The sequence below is a fragment of the Podarcis cretensis genome, assembly GCF_951804945.1.
Source record: "Podarcis cretensis genome assembly, chromosome: 13".
NCBI classification, from domain to species: Eukaryota; Metazoa; Chordata; class Lepidosauria; order Squamata; family Lacertidae; genus Podarcis; species Podarcis cretensis.
In genome coordinates this window covers 19806082-19827217 of record NC_137182.1, presented here as the reverse complement: position 1 = coordinate 19827217, position 21136 = coordinate 19806082, and the positions used below count along the sequence as shown (strand labels likewise).

The window sequence follows — 21136 nt, the reverse complement described above, 5'->3', positions numbered from 1 at the left end:
ATTTTTACCGTCAGAATACGCTACTAAACGTCCATGCTGTGCACCTCTGAATGTGCATGGTGTGTTGGCTGCATTTCAATGGCTGTTTTTCAAGAAGTGGCAGTGACATGGTTTTCAGGAGAGACAGAAAAGGTATTAAGGAGTAGGTGCATGATATTAGGAGTCATGAAGTCGGGCCTGGCACCAGCGCCCTGGGAAGGGCTCGCTGCTCAAAATCTCCCTTTTCGTTTGAGTGGCAGGCCCTGAGGGTGGGTGGAGCGAGTTCAAGGTGCTGTCATTTTAATTTCCCAGAGTGCTCTCAATGTGGGAACTTTACATGGTGGCTACCAGACGACCTCTACCAGACGGCTATTGCCATCCCTAGCTAAGCCTGCCAAGGGGCTCCACTGGTGTAGGAGAAAAAGAGGGCCCTCCTCAAACCCAGAGCCAACCAGCATGGGGTTGGGAGAACAGGCCATAGAGAGGAGGCGTGTATGCAACCCAAGGCAAACCCTGCCCAAGACACGATCTGGTACCTTTTGCATCTTCGCAAACTTCTCTGTGCAACAATAAGGGCCGAGATGGGGACAAATAAGCAAAGGGAATAATGGAGAGGGCAGCAAAAAAAAACCAAAACCAAAACAAAAAAAAACGAACAGCCCTGTGCACATTAACTCAGCATAATCCTGTGCGAATTAACTGCAAAGCAAGCCACAGTGTTCAATGTAGGTGTGCCTTGGATTGCAGAGTAAAAACACAACCTCTGTGACGTTTGCCAAACTTAATGCAGAAGTCTGTAAGTCCAAGAGCACAGAATAAGCTGTTCAATAGAGGGAGGAGCTTTGGATGCTGAAACAGCTATGCAAGGCAAGGTTTATGGGTAGCACAGGAACTTTAGATGGTAGATTTAGAGGTAGGGAGGAGTGTGCCACTTTCTGTCTCCAAATTCACTCTCTTCTCGTTTAGTTTAGTTTTTTTAATGAACAGGAGAGCAGCATCCTTTAGAGTCGCCACTTCAAAGTGTGAAATGTGTTAAGACTTACAACTTTGAACAACTTGCTGCTTTACACAACATTAAGCACAGAATCTGAATAGTTTCTGTATTCACATGCTGGCGTGCAATGGAGGGAGGGGTCTTTTTCAGGCCATGGGCTGCAGTCTCTTAGGGGCAACCTTCTCTGGGCCACATGCCAGTCATGACTGGAACCCTAACCAAAAAGCAAGCACAGCCTAGTGGCCCGGAACTGAGGTTCTCCCTCCTTGCTGAACAACACATGGAAAAAAGACCCGGCTGCAAATATGTACCATGTCCATCAAACTTTCACGGATCCTTCCAGCCAACAATTCACCTACCCACTCCATATATATGGCTATGCCGCCAGTGTAATCCACACAGAAGAGAATTCTGAGAGCCATTTCACATGTACCCATTGCACGGTGGCTGCCCCCAGAAAACCCCTCCAGTGTTTGCACGGAGAGCGTTGTTAAGTACAGACATCTGTGCAAAGTATCTATGGGAGCTGTTCAGACACCGGTGTGTTTCCTGGAAAGCAGGCTGAAACACTCCTGCAGCCCTATGGAGCCTGGATTGCGCATAAGCAATTTCCAGCAGCAAGCACACCACTATAGGTACATATGAACGGCGCTTGGCAAGTCAAGTAGTAGTTTACTGCCTGTGACAGAGGGCCAACAACACCAGGAGCCTCAGAAGTCTGCCTGCTCCCTTTCCTGTACGCGAGTTGGGGCCACAGCTTAGCGCCAGAACACCTGCTCTGCCTGCAGAATGCCTTGGCATCAGTCCTTTGCATCTCCAGTTAAAAGGGATCAGGCAGCAAGTGATGGGAAAGACTCTCTGCCCGAGGACCCTGGTCAGATAACACAAATACACTTCAGCTGGTGTTAAGGCAACTCCCTGGGTTCTCTCACTAAGCCCACTCTGCAGAAGCCAGAAACCAAACGTCTCTACAGCTCGTTTCTGCCCATTGTCTGTCTCTAGTCTCAGAACCGATCTCTTTATTTTTCAAATTATTCTTTTCCCACTGCAAGTCAGGGATGGGGAAGCTGCGTCCCCCCCTCCAGGCTTTGGGTGGATTGCAGCCCCCAAAAGCCTCAGCCGAGGCAGGTGGGGGAGTCGCAATCCAACCAGCCTCTTAAGGAGAGGGGCCACAGCCCTCCCACCCCCGCCGCCAGCTCTGCCACTTAAAAAATGAACCCCGCTGCCTCCCAGTCCCCGCTTACCTTGAGTGGTTTGAGGGACTCCAAGCCTGCTCCTGGCTCAACCCCCTCCTCCCCGGCTTTCTTGCCCCTCCCTCTCCCCCGGCCACGGGGCTTCTTGGTGCCATCGTGAGCCACGCCATGGGGCGGTTCAGTCAGGGGCCGGATGCGGGGCCTCCCGCGGGGTCGGGGCGGGCCCTCCCGCTTGGGCTTGGTCGGCTTGCGGCCGCGGCGCTTGGGCCCTTCCAGGAGGCCGCTGTTGGGCGGGCAGAAGTCTATGTCACCCATGGGGCTGAGGCTGGTGCGGTTGGTCCGGCAGCTGGAGATGAGGTCCGGCAGCAGGTCCGGCAGGCGGCGGCTGTTGAGGCGGATGTCGGCCGGGACGTCCTCCTTGTCCTCGTCGTCTTCGAACTCGTACTCCTGGGCGTAGTTCTTCTTGGGCGGCTGGAAGGGGGGCTCCCGCTTCTTGAGCAGGTGGAAGGACGAGGTCTTCAGCAGCTTCTTGGGCTTGGACGAGCAGAAGATGGGCGACGTCAGGCCAGACTTGGACTCCGAGACGGGGGCCGTCCCGTGCTGCCCTGACTGGATCAAGCCCAGCTGCTCTGTGTTGACCGTCGAAGGCAGCTCATGCTTCACAGAGACAGAGTCCAGGCCTAAGTGCTGCCCATCTCCGCTCTCTGACTGGCAGTAGCTCTGGTAGCCTTGCCCCCCTTGCATCATGTCGTAGCCTCCACCTTTCATGCCCTCTCCCCTCTCCATGCCTTGGGTCCCGTCGTCCGGCTTGGGGAACTCGTCTCCGGCGCAAGGAGGAGGCCCGAACATGTCCTCCATGCCCGGGAAGAAGCTGCGGTCCTCATCTTGCAGCAAAGAGTCCGGGAAGCAGATGGAGGTGAGGGGGACAAAGCGCTGCTTGGCCCCCTGCGGGCTGGGGCTTTCAAACTGGTCCTTGCCCTCCAGCTGGCCCTGAGGGACCTGCTGGGAGGAGTCGGGATCCAGGCCGGCGTCGGGGAGGAGGTGCTGCTGGTTCTGGACCGAGCCACTCTGCCCCAGGTGGGACTCCAGACTCAGCTCGGGCTCCAGGAAATCCTGGATCTCCTGAGACTGGGAAAGGTTGCCTTGGGGCATCACCTCCATGCCCTCCGACTGCATCCTCTCCTGCTGCAGCTGGCCCTGGAGCTGTGGCGACTGCTGCTGCTCCAGCAGCTGCGCCTCCATGCTCTGCGAGCGCACATGCGCCTGGTGCAAGTGGGCTTCCAGCGCCTGCATCTGGAGCTGTGGAGAGGGCGCCTCGGCCTGGTGCATGCGCTGCGGCTCCATCAGGTGGACGTCCAGCGGGGTGCGCACCTTCCCGCGCGAGTGCAGCTGGCTCTGTGTGTGAGTGAGCACCGACTGGAGCAGCTGGGATTGTTGTTGCTGTTGCTGCTGTTGCGAGAGGGAGAGCGGGGGCAGGTCGGGAGGGGAGTCCAACATCAAAGCACCCCCCTGCTGCCCAGGCATCATCCCGTGAGGCTCCATGGGGTGCGGCTGGGGGGCGTGCTCTGGGGTCTTCTGCAGGTACGAGTGTGCTTGCGATATCTCCTTGCCCCCTGTGTCCATGTGTCCTCCCTGGAGGTGCTGCTCGACCGACTTCTTGATCTCCTGCCCGTAGGAGTCCATGGAGCCGGTTTGGTGGCTGTAGTGGACCACGGAGGTGGCCAGGGACTCTGGCGTCGAGCGCGTGTGCGAATACTCCTTCTGCCGCTCCCCTTTCTTCTTGTCCTTGAGGCCCTGCAGGGACATCTCGAGGCCTTGGTTGTCCAGGTTGGAGTTGGTCCGGATGACGCTCTGCAGGTGGTAGCGTTCCTCCGTCTTGCTCAGCTCATAGCCCATCCCCTTCCCGGCCCTCTCCTCGCACTCCACCATGCCCTCGGGGGGCACGCGGGGCGGGCTCTGCGACTGCAGCAAGTGCTGGATCAGGAACTCCTCGTCCTCCGTCCGCTCCGAGGACAGCAGGTCCGAGTCTGTCTTGGATTTGCCGTAGGTTGCTGCCCTCTCCAGCCCTCCCTGGGAACTCTGGTAGCTCTGGGTGTGGGCCGGCTGCATGAACGAAGGAGACAGCACGGAGGTGAGGTACTTCTGAGACTGCCCGGGCGACGCCACGCTCTGGGGCCGGTTCGTGGTGGGCGACTGGAGGGGCCGGATGATCTGTGAAGGGCTCGAGTCCGGGAGGCTCTGACTGTGTGAGTAGCCGATGGACTGGCTGTGCCCTGGCATGGCTGGCGAGTGGCCGGTGCTGTAGCTCAGCGACGGGCTGGCCGTGGGCATCCCCTGCGAGTGCGCCGGCACGTAGCTCGGCGTCTGGCTAACGGAGACATGAGGCTCGGTCTGGACGCTGTATGACAGGCCCTGGAGCTGCTCTGGCGAGTAAGTCTGATTCTGACAGGTCTGCAGCCCTTGCCCACCCTGCCCGGCCTGGCCCTGCTGGGCCTGCCCTGTTGTTGAGTAGCTCTGCGCCTTGCTCACGCTTGTGAGGTCTTGGGCCTGGCTGCTGCTGAAGCCTTGTGAGGCCTGGCTGACCGAAGACAGGTTCTGCGGCTGGCTGACTGAGTAGCTCTGCGTTTGGCTCATGGAGAGCAGGCTCTGGGGCTGCCCGGGCGAATAGGCCTGCGACTGGCTCGCGATGACGGAGCTGGGCTTAGGAGTGGACGAGCTGTAGTTGCTTTGGCACTTGGGCGTGGCGGTGGAGCGTGGCGGCTGGCGGGAGGCTGAGTAGCTCTTGGACTTGGAAGAGGAGGCCGTGCCAGAGTAGCCAGGGGACTGGATGATGGGGCGGTAGCTTTGGGAGGGCTCTTGCCGCGTGGCCTGGGAGGTCTTCTGCTGCTGCGAGCCCTCGCTGCTGGCGGGCGACTGCTCGCCCAAGGGGCTGCACGAAAGACTGGAACGGTGGGGCATCTGCTGGTAGCTGCCCCCACAGCTCAGGTAGTGCTGGAGGGAATGGGCGGCGGGCAGCTGGGGCTGGGCACTGGAGGGCCTCTGGTAATGCTTGATGACACTGTCCTGGCGCGGGATGGCCCTGTCGATGGAGGAGGCGGGAGAGCTGGAGAAGACGGAGGTGTTGTACAGCTGGGATGTCTGGTCAGAGGGCCCCAGCGAGGACGACAGGAGGTTGAACTGGGAGGGCAGGTGGCGGGAAGCTGACTCTTGAGCGCTGCGATACGCTGAGCTCTGGGAGGGCAAGCCCGTGCCCAGCACTGCACTGCCCAGCCGGTCAAAGCTGAGGGAGGAGGGGACGCTGGGCTGGGAGGACTTGATGTGCAGCAGGGGGTCATGTGGGGACAAGAGGCCGTTGGAGGTGGGGCTGAAGGTGGCATCCTGCAGTGTGAGCGAGGAAGTGACCGGGAAGCTGCGCCCGCTGAAGGAGGCTGGGTGCTGGTAAGCGGAGAGTGCCGACGAGGAGGGGAAGGTGCCGGAGCCTGGGAGGGCCCCCGAGATGAAGAGCTCGGCGGGCGCTGGAGTGTGCATGGCTGCAAGAAACAAAGGCATTGGGTTAGTTGGATTTCTCTGCGCAGAGCTGCAGGATTTGCAAGGCACTTACACGGGAGGCGGGGGGGGGGGGTAAAGGCACAGAGCTTGGCCTACTCACAAGAGGAGGAGTAAGCTGTGCCCAAAGAGTCAACAAAACACGCTCCTGAAAGACATGTTGAGGCAGGCTCACCTTGCGCCTCATTGTTGAGACAAGGTTTCTGCGATGCAGGATACAGCTCAGCAATAAGAGCATGTGATTTGCATGCAGAAGCTTCCATGTTCGCTCCCGATAAGATCAGGAGCAGGTACAGATTAAGGGAAAGGCTCCTTGCCTTGGGAAGATGGGATCAAGAGTCATGACCCAACGCTACAGGCGACCCCTGCTCAAGAGATGACACTCTACCACCTGGTCCCTCCCATCAGAGGTTGTTGTTGTTAATATGCCGCCCATCTCCCATCTGACTGGGTTACCCTAGCCACTCTTGGGTTACTTCCAACACATATAAAAACATAATATAGCATCAAACATTAAAAAACCTCCCTATACCGGACTGCCTTCAGATGTCTTCTAAAAGTCAGTTAGCTGTTTATCTCCTTGACATCTGATGGGAGGGCTTTTCATGGGGCAGGCACCACCACCCAGAAGTCTTCTGCCTGGTTCCCTGTAACCTCACTTCTTGCAGAGAAGGAACCACCAAAAGGCCCTTGGAGCTGGATCTCGGTGTCCGGGCTGTACAATGGGGGTGGAGTCGCCCCTTCAGGTATGCAGAGCCAAAGCCGTTTAGGGCTTTAAAGGTCAACACCAACACTTTGAATTGTGCTCGGAAACATACTGGGAGCCAATACAGATCCTTTAAGACTGGTGTTATATGAACATATAAGGGACATGGGTGGCATTGTGGGTTAAACCACAGAGCCTAGGACTTCCCAATCAGAAGGTTGGCGGTTCGAATCCCCGCAATGGGGTGAGCTCCCGTTGCTCGGTCCTTGCTCCTGCCAACCTAGCAGTTCGAAAGCACGTCAAAGTGCAAGTAGATAAATAGGTACTGGTCCGGCGGGAAGGTAAACGGCGTTTCCGTGCGCTGCTCTGGTTCGCCAGAAGCGGCTTAGTCATGCTGGCCACATGACCCGGTCACATGTACGCTGGCTCCCTCGGCCAATGAAGTGAGATGAGTGCCGCAACCCCAGAGTCAGCCACGACTGGACCTAATGGTCAGGGGTTCCTTTACCTTTACCTTTATATGAACGTAAGGATAGAAGAGTCCTGCTGGACCAGGCCAATGGCCCACCTAGTCCAGCATCCTGTTCTCACAGTGGCCAACCAGATGCCTGTAGGAAGCCTGCAAGCCGGACATGAGCCCAAGAGCATTCTGCCCACCGGTGATTCCCGGTAACTAGTGTTCAGAGGCATAGTGCTCCAATAGTGGAGGTAAAACAAAGCCACCATGTGTTTTGTACATCAGTGCATCAACAAAAGCCCTCTCGTGAAAGCTCAGCCCAGCCCACGACGAGCAAAAGGCCCCTGTCCTTTCTGTGCCACTGGAAGGTGTGCTACGGTAGTTACCTGTTTGCCAGGATGGGGTACGGAACTGGGAGAGCAGGGAAGAGGCAGAAGGGCCCGGCTGAGGTGCCCGAGACTCCAGCGCTGAGATGAGATTCATGACAGAGGCGTCCGGGGTGGCACTGCTGGCATGATGGAGCCCTGTCTCGAACAGGCCAGAGAGACCTGGGGGAGGGGGGGGGAATCAAGGAGACAGAGAAAGGAGGTCAGGTGCCAAAATACAGTGAGAAAGAAAAGACAGATCCAAGGTGGAGAGGCTTTTTCTACCCAAGGGCCGCATTCCATTCGAGGCAACAATCCAAGGGCCACATGATAGTGGTAGGTATGGCCAGAGGCAAATCTGGGCAGAGCAACAAATGTAAAAAAAAAAAAAAAAAAAAAGCCAAAACATTTTCATTAATTTTCCAAATTTCAACAAATCAACCACAAATTAAAATAAATTCAATTTTCCAAAATTAACCTTATATTACAATTTTTTTTGGTCATTTTTAACTTCTTTTCTTTAGCCATCAGCTATCCATTTGCCAATTCCTGCACGTACAATATTGTAACACTTCAGATATCTAGAAGTGAGTTTGCTCATCAGATTGTCAATCCACAAAAGATCAATAATTATTTCTAAAATAAATTTCCTTTCCTTCTTTCTGAGTGTATGAAAACCTAATAGTTCGCTTTCTTTAGATGTTTTCCCTTTACTTCTTAACTGCACAGCCCACTTTGTCCAAGATTTTTCCTGTCCCATCCTCTTTAATTTTCAGTCCATGTAAATTTTATCTTGGTAAATTAAATCCTTGTAAATAAAATGTGGATTTTATCTTTGTACTGTAGGCTAGTTTCTATCCATGCCCCTCTCTGTCTTCCATCCAGGAAACACAAGACATTATCAAAGTTCAATGACATTTTCCAGCAGGGCAAAACCTTTCTGCGTATGAAGGCAAGTCAGTGAAGAGTGTGGGTCAGGGGACAGGGGTGTGGTCTGAAGAGAGTTTTGAGGGCCGCAGTTGGTCTCCGGGCCTGAAGTGCCAAATCGCCTGATATAGAAGGCAGAAAGAGGAGCACCACTTTGAACAGACAGGAGAGCCTCGAGACACACAGTGGTACAGAACAGCAAAAGAATGAAGAAACATTGGTACCATTAGAAGACACACCAACCACAGAGGGTTGGCGGTGGATTTTTTTTTAGTTTGTTTGTTTTGGTGGCGAATGGGAGACTCAGCCAAGAGCGAGGCATGCACAGACAGAAGGGGGAGAAATGAGAAGTTATAGACAGCTAGGCAGGTGGCTGCTAAGGGAGAGGGGAGAAGTCAGAAAAAGCAGGAAATGAAGGACAAATGAGGAACTGAGACAAAACTGACAGGCTGGAAGAAGAAGACTGGAAGAAATTTAAGATTTATTTAAAAAAGCATTGTAATTGGCTTGAATGTTAAGAAGGATGCTAGATCATAAATAATTGACCACCACCAAATTAGATGGAATTAGGACGATAAGTAGATCGAGGAAAATATAAACCATTTGGAGAACGATTAGATTATGTTTAAAAGAATGGGACCTAGGAATATAAATAAGATGATAATTTGCTGGTTAAAATTTAAGACGATGTAAGTGGGAGCGGGAGATGTGAGGGAGTCCAAAGAGGTTTTGAAAATATGTCATGATATATGCTATATTGTTGATTATCTTTGCATTTGTATTTAAAAATTTTTAATAAACATTTATAAAAAAAAACAAAAAAAACTGACAGGCTGGAAGGTCAGAAAACTGGCTCTGGTGGAAACCCATAAACTGAGCGCCAAATTATAATTTACATTGGCCAGACTGTTTCTTTTTGTGTGCTGAGCACAGGCACGTTACTGTATTTTTCCGTGTACAAGATGATATTTTTTCCTTAGAAATAATAGGCAAAAATTGTGGGTCATCTTATACACGGACGGGGGGACGGGCAATTGGTGGTGGCAGCCAGCAGGAGATTGGCAGCGGCAATTGGGCATGTGATTGGTTGCTGCGGCAAGGCCTGCTGATGATTGGCTTTGGCAACTGGGCGGTCTATTTACGACAGCGGCGAGTCGTGCGTGCAATTGGCTGTGGTTGCGTCAAGTGGGCAGATGGGCTTTCGGCGGTTAGTGTGCTGATGATTGGTGGCCGTGGTAATCTCCCCCCCCCCCAAAAAAACCTTAACAACTCTGGGCAATCTCCCCCCCCCCACATTTTTGCTGTGGTCCCCCAAAATAGGAGTCGTCTTATAAATGGGGAGGTGTTATACACGGAAAAATACGGTACTTCTTGATCGAAGTCAACAGCAGTGGGGACTGGGAAAGAGAAGTGTGGTTTATTTGTTCTAGAGAATTAATAGCTTTGGGTGGAGAGGCAGGGAAAGGGCATGGAGAAAAGGATTAGATCCCCTTTCTCCCAGGCCACAGTTCTGATCTGGATTCTCATCCTCTGCTTTGGGTTAAAAGAGAATGTCCTGTGTGCTAAGCACATTTTAAAAAATGCTGTAAGAGGAAGAGCCCTTCTGGATCTGACTCATCTAATTCAGCACCCTGCTCTCAAGAGCAGCCAGCCAGATGCCTGTGGGAAGCCCGCAAACAGGACTTGAGTTCAGGAGCGCCCTACTCTCTTGTGGTTCGCAGCAACTGCATTTCAGAAGCACCACTGGCTGCATCACTGTAACCTGTAGTATCACCCTGAAAGCGTAGGGCAAAAGGAGTGCAGTCAAGGTGAACCAGGGGAAGAGAACGTAGGCATGACAGCCATTCACACTTGCACGAGAAGGACAAGCGCACAGCTAGAGGGGAGAGGAGGAAGGAAGGGGAGGCTTGGTTAAAACACATGTGCATAAAGAGAAACACCAATGGAGAGAGAGAAACAGAACCACAGTACCTGCCGGGTGGTGGTTTGTGGCGTAGCCCTGCAGAGGATGGGGGGTGGCGTACGCTTGGCGGTGTAAGATATCCGTGTCTGGGTGTGAGCTCCGGGATCCACCGTACACCAGGCTGAAGGACAAAGACACACAGAAAAGACTTGGTCAGACTTGGCAACTTCTCTGGGAATGTGGCTGAGATTATTTGACACACTTCACACAGTTTGGACATCCTGATTATATGCACAAAAGGTTTCATGCAAAGCTTATCAGCGGAAAGTCTGGTAGTGGCTGAGGTCAAGGAACCCAATTATACGTGATTCTTTAATTTCGAGTGCACAGAATTGTGGGGTCTAGCACATGCACTCTAGAGTTCAGAACCCTTCTCGGCTATTAACTTTCTAGGTGACATTGCACAGCCATGGGCATGAGCTCCTCACCCATAAAATGGGCACACCAGTGCCCTCATTCGAGAGGAACGAAATAATTACATTAAGCCAAAACACGCTGCACGTTCAAAAGTGCCACACAGTTGATACTGAAACACCACAGGCACCAGGAGAAGGTTTCGCCTTGCCTTGTTTAGATGCTTGGGGAAAAGATCAAGGCACCTCCTCCCACCACCCCAAGCATACACCCCCCTCCCCACACTCCATCCTCTTTCATTAGCAACTCACATAGGCAGGAAAAAAGACTGGAATGTGTAACCAGTGATGCATGATGGGAAATGTAGTCCCCACTCCTGGTTTCCCACAGCCTCTGCATGTGACCCGAATCCCTTCCTCTCCCCTGCCTTGCACAGGAAGACGCAGCTGTCTAGCCCAGCGGCCAAAACACAGCAAACGCAGCTTGCAGAAGAACGCCCCTCATTCCTGACCTCCTTCCTCAGCTGTAGGTGCTGCTGAGATCTTTCTCTCTCTCTCTCTTTCCTTATCTGCAACCCAGCCAGTTCAGCCCTGCTCCTGATGCTGCTGACTCTTGTCCTTTACCTGAAATTCTTTTTCTCTTCACACACATTTCTGCCTTGGATGATTTGTAGAAATATTCTCTCACACATGTACTCTTAAAAAAAAATGACCAGGTCAAGAAAACTGAGAGCTCAAAAGGCCTTGCTTCCAGCTCCCTGCTCTAAGCCGCAAAAATCCCCTTTCCCAGGCCCTGCCTCTTAAGCACCTGCTCTAGACCACTGGATTTTACCACCCCTTTAAAAGAAAAAACAAAGTCAATACTCTCCCATTGCCCCCACCCCAAATATATGTGCCCAGTTGACAGTTCGGCTGCTCTTATCGAAAATCACAGGTGCTAGAGCTCCCAGCCACTTGGATTTAACACACTTACAATTTAATCCTATAAAGTGGTATCTCCGGTTACAGATGCTTCAGGTTATAGACTCTGCTAACCCAGAAATAGTACCTTGGGTTAAGAACTTTGCTTCAGGATGAGAACAGAAATCGCACGGCGTCAGCATGGGAGGCCCCATTAGCTAAAGTGGTATCTCAGGTTAATAACAGTTTCAGGTTAAGAACAGACCTCTGGAACGAATTAAGTTCTTAACCCGAGGTACCACTGTACAGGCTACTCCAAAGTAAGTCCCACTGAAGTGAATGGGGTTAAGAGGGTACAGCACCGCACCCTAAACCGCAGGCAGCTATTCACTTGGGGCAGTAAATAATGTGGCAGAAGGGCCTGGTACACCACACAGGTTTGCCAAGATTTATTGGGGGCGGGGAGGTATTCCTTCACAAAAACACCCGCCACTCCCCCAGCTTTCTGTACACAACACCCAAGCCATGCTCTCTCTCTTTCCGCACTCCCTTTGGGAAACACTTCATGTGCCTAATTATGTACAACGCTGCCACTCCCCTCCTCCCAGCGCCAAACCAACCTGCCACCGTTACTTATTTTCTGAAATGTGGCACATGCCTCGACACACACGCACAATTATGCACGTGCCGTGCAGGAAACGCAAGCACAGCTTTGGGACAAGAGAAGCCACATGGGGTGTGCACCCCTCTTTGCAGGGAGGAATGCAGGTGGTACGAGTGATCTTGGTAGCAGCAGCAAGCGCGCCTGTCTCAGGAATGCAGCTACCTGCTACCTGCTGCTAGGGAGCTACAGAGGTTGCAATGCGAAAGCGAGGCAGGGAGGGCAAGGAAGGAGGCGGCTGGCCATGAAAGCAGGCAAACCCCCCTTTGCACACAGCATGCCTGCCTGCAGCCGAGGGATGGACTGCACCGTAGCAACCACGAGAGGGCCATTCTGCAAAGGGTTACAGGAGAGCACTGTGTCAACAGCTGAATGGAAAACCATCCCGAGGCAGAGAAAGAGATAGACGCACACAAACGTAAACAAAGCTTGCCAGATCAGGCCAGTGGCCCGTCTAGTCCATCGTCCTGTTCCTACAGGGGCCGAATAGTTGCCTGGAGAGAAGTAGCAAGGAAGGTTTGGGCACAAGAGCACTCTACCCTCTTGTGATTTCCAGCAACTGGTGTTCAGAGACACTGCTGCCTCCAACTGTGGAGGTAAGAGCACAGCCGTCATGGCGAACAGAAATCAAGCCTCCCTCGGTGACGGTTAGCACAGAACAGAGAACTCTCCCAATTCTGCACTAAGCGCCGATTCCTCACTTAAGCAGACAGTAGCTGATGGGGAAAGCCCTTTCGGCAGAGATGGCAAAGCAAATGCATATCATACCAGTGAACTCAAGTAACTAGGCAGAAAGATTCAGATGATTGGATCCACACATGCGAGACATGCTCCGTTCGGGTGTCTGCAGAAGGAGGTAATTTTGCACTATGCCATTTTCAGTTGCGGTATAGTAACACTTTTAATTTGCAGGAGTACTTTACAACCTCTGTTAAATTCACTCTCACAACAATCCAGTTAGGCAGGCCACTGATGTTCCCACTGCACAGAGCCCAGGGATTGAGTCTGAGAGTGTGTGACTTTTCCGAGGCCACACAATAAACACAAAACATTGGTCAACACTTGAGTTCAGCCCCCCCCCCGGCCCAAACACCACCTATCCTAGCCCTCTCCCTGCTCAGGACACTGGATCTTGCCTACAAGGCCTGCCACTAATAAGCTACACAGCTCCTGGCAGACGGAAAGAGGTCGCACCCTTCCAAAAAACCCAGATGACATAAGCAACAGCTGATAAACCACTGGACCTTTGGGAGCTATGAGAGGATGCTGAGCAAGTCAGTGGGTCTTGTTTATTGAGCAACAGTTTCCCTCACCTGTAACTGAGGAAGACGAGTGACCCGTTTCCCAGAGTAGCTTGAGGATGATGAATGATGTTACGGACAAATCCTCTGTGGCAGAGGGCTACAAACCTAACCCTGGACCCACTTGCACTATACATTCAAAGCAGTATCATACCACTATAAATTGCCAAGGCTTGCCCCAAAGAATCCTGGGAGCTGTAGTTTGTTAAGGGCTCTGAGAGTTGTTAGGAGACGCTTATTTCCCTTACAGCTGGCAGAGACAAACTCCGGCCCTCCAGATGTTTTGGAATTACAATTCCCATCATCCCTGCCTAACAGGACCAGTGGTCAGCGATGATGGGAATTTAGTCTCAAAACAACTGGAGGGCAGGAGTTTGCCTATGCCTGCCTTACATTGGGAGGCTTACTGTTAAATCACACTAAAAACCGCAGCTCTGTGAAGAGAATAAGAGTCCCCTAAAAGCTCTCAGAGTTTGTAACAGGCTACAGTTCCTAGGATTCTTTTGGGGGAAGCAAGATCTGTTAATAAAGTGGTATGATATTGCTTTAAATGTAGCCCGTTTTATTGCAAGAAATGCAGAACAGCAGTAAATTATCATTAGCATTAAATGCAAGCACCATGTTCACACAAACAACACTAGTTGAAACTGTTAAATACCGTTCTCTTCACTTCTAATACAGAGAAGCTGAAGTTAGGAAGGAGAATAATATAGACTACAGTTTAAAGTGAAATAGATATCCCTACTCCTGGATTGTTTACTTAAAAAAACACACCACCACCTATCAGAGCTGGACACCACCCCCTGCTTTCCAGGAAACCACAACCTAGAATACTACCAAGATTTCTTCCTCTCTTGCGGGGCAACCTTTCTACAGGGATTGCTTCCAGCATCATACAGGTGGGAGTTGTGGTTATTGAGGGTTTGTAAGGAATTATTTGAGAATACACGACATGTGATTGGAGCCTAAGATGCATGTTCAGCCGTCTGTAGTGGGGAAAGGAGGAACAGCAAAGGTGGGGTATTCCCCACCAGGATGCAGCCAGGCACCTGCAGAAGTGTGCACCTGAAAATTTTAACAGCAAATAAAAGGTTACAAATGAGCATGCTTTGCCACCCTGTCTTTCTTAATATGGCATGCGTGTGTGTGGAGAAACAACAAATAAGGTGGAAGGAAACAGGACCGGAGGAAGGTGGCTGGCAAAGAAAGATTGCAGGATTTCCCCCCCAAGGAATCAACTTGAGCTTTGTTCAAATAATCCCTAGCCCCATGAGAACTAGAAACTTGCAGTTTTTGAGAAACACACATACATGCAGGATTCCATGTAAGCTAATGGAACGTGCACTTAAGAGCTCTGGAGCCCAATGATAGCCATAAGGTTTTGTAGATGCAACTGTACAGAAACACATGCATCGTTGTCCCAACCACTTAGTTCCTCCACAGAAGCTACATGATACGCAAATACAATCATTGCAGGTGAAAATGCATTGCACAAAAAGCACCCACAACATAACTGAAAGGACAACTGGCCCAATGTTCTACTTGCAGAACTTTTGTATTACAATCCATGAGTGCAGCCTGCAAGTGGACTCCCTAAATGCAGGTCTTGCAAGTGCAGCCACAAATCCAACAGCTATTGGTTAATTGTGTTCAAATGCCTGGAGAACAAGGTGTGTGATCCATGCAAAATGATGCACAGGAATAAGCAAGCCATGGACACAGGAAGCGGAGACGGTGGGGAGCGGAATTAAGTTATGGTAGGATGCATCTCAGGGAGGGCAAACACAAATGTGCATGTAGTGCTGCAAGTTCAAGGGTAACATCAAGAGATTGCCAGTCCAACAATCCATATAAACCATGGGTAGGAAAACTAAGGCCCGGGGGCCGGATCTGGCCCAATCGCCTTCTAAATCCGGCCTGCTGACGGTCTGGGAATCAGCATGTTTTTACATGAGTAGAATATGTCTTTTTATTTAAAATGCATCTCTGGGTTATTTGTGGGGCCTGCCTGGTGTTTTTACATGAGTAGAATGTGTGTTTTTATTTAAAATGCATCTCTGGGTTATTTGTGGGGCATAGGAATTCATTCATTATTATTTTTTTCCAAAATATAGTCCAGCCCCCCACAAGGTCTAAGGGACAGAGGACTGGCCCCCTGCTGAGAAAGCTTGCTGACCCCTGATATAAACACACCACACAGCTTTCTAGTATTCCCAAGTGCAGGAATACAAGCTGGCAGCGGACAAGAGCTGTGAACAGTATGCACTACTGTGCAATAAAGGTAAAGGTAAAGGTACCCCTGCCCATACGGGCCAGTCTTGACAGACTCTGGGGTTGTGCGCCCATCTCACTCAAGAGGCCAGGGGCCAGCGCTGTCCGGAGACACTTCCGGGTCACGTGGCCAGCGTGACATCGCTGCTCTGGCGAGCCAGAGCCGCACACGGAAACGCCGTTTACCTTCCCGCTGGTAAGCGGTCCCTATTTATCTACTTGCACCCGGAGGTGCTTTCGAACTGCTAGGTTGGCAGGCGCTGGGACCGAGCAGCGGGAGCGCACCCCGCCGCAGGGATTCGAACCACCGACCTTTCGATCGGCAAGTCCTAGGCGCTGAGGCTTTAACCCACAGCGCCACCTGCGTCTACTGTGCAAACACAGTATTTAATACTGCGTGCTGGGCACAGTCTCCTGAGAAACATCTGTCCCGTAATGATGATGCAAAGATGCGTTTCAGCATCTAGCGAAGTCTCCAAAGCTGGTAGAGTTGGATCTCTGTGCTTGGGCAGCCTGCCTAGTAGCTCCTTCGCCTTTCTCCTTATCTGAAGCTGCACAAATTAGGCAAAATAAGCAAAACACATGCAAATCTGCATCATTTATGCAAGTTTTCAAACTCCGCTTTTCTTAACAGAAAATCTGAATTGCCTCGGAGAACGTTTTAAAAATAAACGTATGGCACACAAGTCCCAGAAGTGGGGTACTCTCTAGATGAACACAACTGTATTAGAAAGCACACTAACTTTATCTGTTGCGGGTTTGTGTGGTGGTGGCAGAATCATCACGCTATGAGACAGAATATATAACACTCAGGTGCACGCACGGTAGTCAAAGCGTAATTTACGAGAGAAGGAGCACTCACCCTGCAGGCTGAAACATCTACAGGAAACACACCCCAAAGCCAAGGCCTACACACTCAGTATCACTGCCTTGTGACATAAGAGCATCACAAACCTGCAAAGGAGAGTGTGAGCTTTTAAGGTCAGGTGCAGAGTTCCAGAGGCAGGTTTGGGTGTGAGGTGGAAATTAAGTCTAAGAGAAACACGTCAAAAACTTAAGTTACAAATGAAGGGGACTCAACAGACCAAAGTACAAAGCTCCACTAGGAAACAAAGCAATGGATGTTATAGGCTTGATTCCTCGGCAAAAAAGTTTGCACACCACACCAACTCAGCCTCTTGCTGCCTCCAAACAGGCTGCTAAACAGCTACTGGTCTAGGTTGCTTGTGATTCCTAAGGAAGGCCAGAAAGCCTCTGTCAACTGGAAAAAGAGCACTTTCCACTTAGGACTACTGATGAGCCTGACATCAAAGATTGTGCATGCAGGCTGGCAGATAATACAAACTTACTGGGCAAGCAACTTTTACAGATTTATTTTCAAGACTGCCTCAAAGTCATTCGCAGACACAGCCACAGAACCAACTCACCTCAGGCCCAAAAGCAAAGAGAGAAATCCCGGGCCTCAAGACTACCTAGAAAACATGCCCTCCAACCTGGAAACTCTGATTGCTAGCCTCAGACAGGTAAAGTCCTACTGCACTGGGAGCAAAGGGAACAGAGACTTGACTGAAATGTATTCTGTGTACACACAGATGCACCTTGCAGCAGGGGCAGAAGCTGCTGTCCCATGCCCAGTACCAAATACATACCTGTGCTTTCAAAAGGAAATGAAGGTTATCCCAATCAGCTTCTAAAAGGTCAACCCCCCCCAAGACAGCTGTAAGTAAGAAAGGCCAAGAATTCTCCATGTTTTGACATACTGATGATGAGCGCCCCCCCCAACCTTAAGCCACAAACACAACTGTTCCAATGTTCCACAAATGTAACTGAACTGCACAATAAATATAGTTCATCCCTCAGCAGCCCTCGTCCCAGGGGCAGGAGGAGAAAAAAGGAGGAAAAGGGTTCTTCAGGGAGACAAGCTGAGGAGAAGCCAAAAGCTTGTACGCACCAGAGGATGGCTCCTTTGGGGTAAATAATGCAACAATAAATGTGAGAGGTAATAAATGTAGCCTCCTGATTTGCTTCCTGTATGTCTGCATGCACATTGTACATTGGAGACAATCTGTGCCCAGGTGGTCTCACTCTGCTCCTTGGCCCATTTGAGATTAATGTATATATACATACGTACATGTCTAAAGCCATGACCCCTGCAAATAAACACTGGAGCAGTGCCCCACTAAGAATCTTTGAGGTGGCTTGTCTGGAATCTGATACCTCATTTCTCCACCTTCACTTGACCCCAGTTCCCCTTCCCAGAAAACTCTAGAGCGCTGCCTCTGAAAATCCCCTATTCTTAAAGCACTGGACCATATACTTCAAGGGAAGCCAGGGATTCTGGGCCCCACCACCTTGCCTCTCCCATGATCCTTCACTTGCTGCAAGGGAAATCCATAATGCACACTGGACACAAGTATGCACATTTAAGTGTGCATGTGCTGGCACGCACAAGTTCCAGCAGCACAAGCATTCCAGCAACACACCTGCGTGGACCACTGCTACACTAGCGCTCTGCCCATGTGTGGCAGCACACGCAGTAAGTGCATTTATACGAGATGGATGGCGGCCTCAGGGAATGTTTATATGGGTTAAGCACTTCTTGTGGCCAGTGTCACATTTAAATGAAATCTCAGATTGCCACTTTCTTATCAAAGGCTAACAAGCACGAGGGCTGCCTCAAACAGTTAGCACAAGATGTGTGGAAGTAACACGGCACAACACGCCATCCTTCTGCACTCCTTACCTGTAAAAGCACTACTGGGAAAGGGGATGAAGAAGAAGCAAACTGGCCTCTGGTGCAAAAAAGAGAGAGATGGAACTCCTGAATGTTGTGGGAAGTGAGAAAGAAAATTGGGACATAGAAAGCTGCCTTATTCTGAGACAGCCTGTTAGGTCCACCCATCTCAGTGTTGTGTACATGGACCAGCGGTGGCTCTCTGGCCTTTCAGACATTGGGTCTCTCCCAGAGTCCTACCTGGAGATGCTGGGGATTGAATCTGGGACCATCCACATGCAAAGCAGGTGAGCTATGACCCTTCTCGCTTACTGGAAGGGAGGAAAGACCATTCCACTCTTGCTAGGTTCTTTAGAGGAGAGGCGGGATTAGGGATACAGGACTCCTTACAGAAAGAGAGCAGGAATTAATGGAATCAGCATTCTTGGGTTCTCCTAGCGGGCAGCAAGGCCTAATACAGTCTTCATCAACCTGGTGCCCTCCAGGTGTTTTGGACTACAACTCCCATCAGCCCCAGCCAGTCCGAGTTGTATTGTCCAAAACATCTGGAGGGAGCCTGCCCTAATTTGTCAGAGCAGAGGTATGAAAGGGTATAAGGATCCAAATAACTGGGTTCTTCAAAAGGGAGGGGGCAGGGTATTTCTCTCTGAGACAGCGAGTGGGATGTGTCTTGTATCAATGGGGATGGGGATTTGTGTAGCCAATCTTCTCCCACTTTTCTTAGTAAATGGGGTAGGTCAGATCTGTACTTGGTGGAACTCCCCCACAAGTTATTTTCATTCCTAAGAAGCGTTCCCAGGAACAAATCGCCAGAGATCTAAAGTTCGAAGATTCAAAGGCCTCCACCCTCCTCCACTAGGTCTCAGAGATTCAGGTGGCCAACTCCCCCCTTTTGTGGCTCTCTTCTACGGCTGAATGATGCCATCACAGGCATAAACCACATAGAGGATATGTGTCCCAGTTAAGAAGCACAGCATAAAGAGGGTCACAGGATCTTTGCCCCCCATCAGAGCCTTATTTCACAGGGAAGTCCCTGGAAACATAGGGGGTTCCCAATGTCCTGTACTTCCTTCCTTCATTTAGAGCATACCTCTATATTTTCGCCTCCATCCCCCAACCAAAGGGCTTAGCCTATATTCCACAACTTCCAACACCAGATATCCACACACAAATTCAAAGGTACCTCACTCTGAACCACCCTCAACACTGCACAAGGGGGTACATACATGTCACCATGTGAATAAAAGAAGGGGAGTTTCTCCCACTTTGCTAGAGGCCCTGACTCTGGATTTCTCTTCTGGTGCAAAGAATGCTGAAATGTGGAAAGAGGTCCCCAAATGCAAAGCCTTCTGAAAGGCAGGAGGGAGATCAGTTCTGCACAGTCCTCCTAGCAAAGGAGAAAAATTCTCCAAGGAGGGCTGATTTTCCCAGAGCCACGTTCCCTGCCCCCCCAAAACACGGATGTAGGTGGGAGTTGCAAAAGCTTCTTGCATCGCATGAAGGAAATCCAGGGGATGCAACGCCAGCATCATGGAAGGCGATAAGGAGTGTCCCCCACCGGACACCTTTCAGCGTGTGTATCCCTAGGGGCAAGGAAGCAGAGGACGCCCCCCCCCAAAAAGCCCCACCACACAGCGCCTTTTCTCTCTCCCTGCTCCTCTCTCACCTGCATGGAACCGACCACAGTTTCTCCCTGCAGAGGTTGCCGGGTTGCCTTGCACGGGGGGAGATGGGGGAAGCCCGAGGATCCTCACCTTCCCTTGCACCCCCCTTACCCTTTGCACACCCGTTCGCGTGTAAAACACCCCCCCACTTCCAACCGCCGCCGCGGGGAGCCGTGCGCCTCAGTGGCTCCCCCATTCCTCTGCATGGCCTAGAGGCCTCTTCTCTCCCTCCCTCCCTCCCTCCCCCCACTTTGCACAAGGCAACCCTCCCGACGCGAGGAAGGTCCCCCCAAATACCTTCGGGGGGGGGAGCAAAAAGCGCACACCCTCCGGTTATTCCTGGCCTTCCCTCGGGCCCCCACCCCGCACTCTGCACCCCGCTTCCCCCCACCCATCCACCACCCCGCTTTCCCAGGCCCAGAAGTGGAGGCCCGCGAAGCAGAAGCAGCAGGCGAGGAGGGGCTGGCTGAGGGGGGGGGGTTCCCTCTTTGACCCCCCCCCAGCCAGCGCTTGCCCGGGACTGCGAGGGGGGTTGTTTCTCCCTTTCCTTCCTCCCCCCTCCCGCCTCCCCATCCTTCCCCGTCCGTCGGCCTGACCTGGCCTTGGCCGAGCGCTCGTAGCTCCATCCCGGGCCGGCGCCCAGCGGATCCCCGAAGCCGGCGCTGGGGTAGTTCCTATCCATGGGGAGCGGGCGCCGGGGAGCGGGCGCCTGGGGCCGGCCTCGGTCCGTCGGCCCGTCTCCGCGCTCAGTCTGGGTCCCCACAGCGCCTCCCCGTGCGGCGGCGGCGGCGGCGTCGGTCGACGGGGGGAGGAAGGGGGGCGATCGGGGAGGAGACCGTGGAGGGAGGGAGGGAGGCAAGGAGAGAGAGGGGGGGTCCCTCCTCCGCCTCTGCCTCCGCCTCCCCCCCTCGGCCGCGGCGCTCCCCGCCGCCCCGCCCCGCCGCTCGGCCTGGGCTCGAGCCTCGGGCTGGCGCTAGCGCTGAGGCGGCGGCGGCGGGAGGAGGCGGCGGCGGTGGTGGTGGCGGCGGCGGCGAGCCTCTGGGAGGCGGCTCATGGTGCAGCCATGTTCGCTGGGCGTCTGTCTGCGCTCCGCTCCGCTTCCTCCCACAATCCCGTGCTGAG

The 21136-nt window shown here is 52.2% G+C and overlaps 1 protein-coding gene across 1 annotated transcript in view; it reads right to left on the bottom strand.

The window, feature by feature from the left end:
* PRR12 (proline rich 12) overlaps positions 1-20915 on the bottom strand; it is a 47379-nt gene extending 26464 nt beyond the window's left edge. The window contains exons 1-4 of the mRNA XM_079949187.1: positions 20611-20915; positions 10139-10251; positions 7262-7423; positions 2218-5696 (exon numbers count right to left, since the gene is read on the bottom strand). Coding sequence (XP_079805313.1) covers positions 2218-5696; positions 7262-7423; positions 10139-10251; positions 20611-20696 — 3840 coding nt within the window. The 5' untranslated portion in view covers positions 20697-20915. The remainder of the gene's footprint in view (positions 1-2217; positions 5697-7261; positions 7424-10138; positions 10252-20610) is intronic.
* Between the last annotated feature and the right edge of the window lie 221 nt (positions 20916-21136).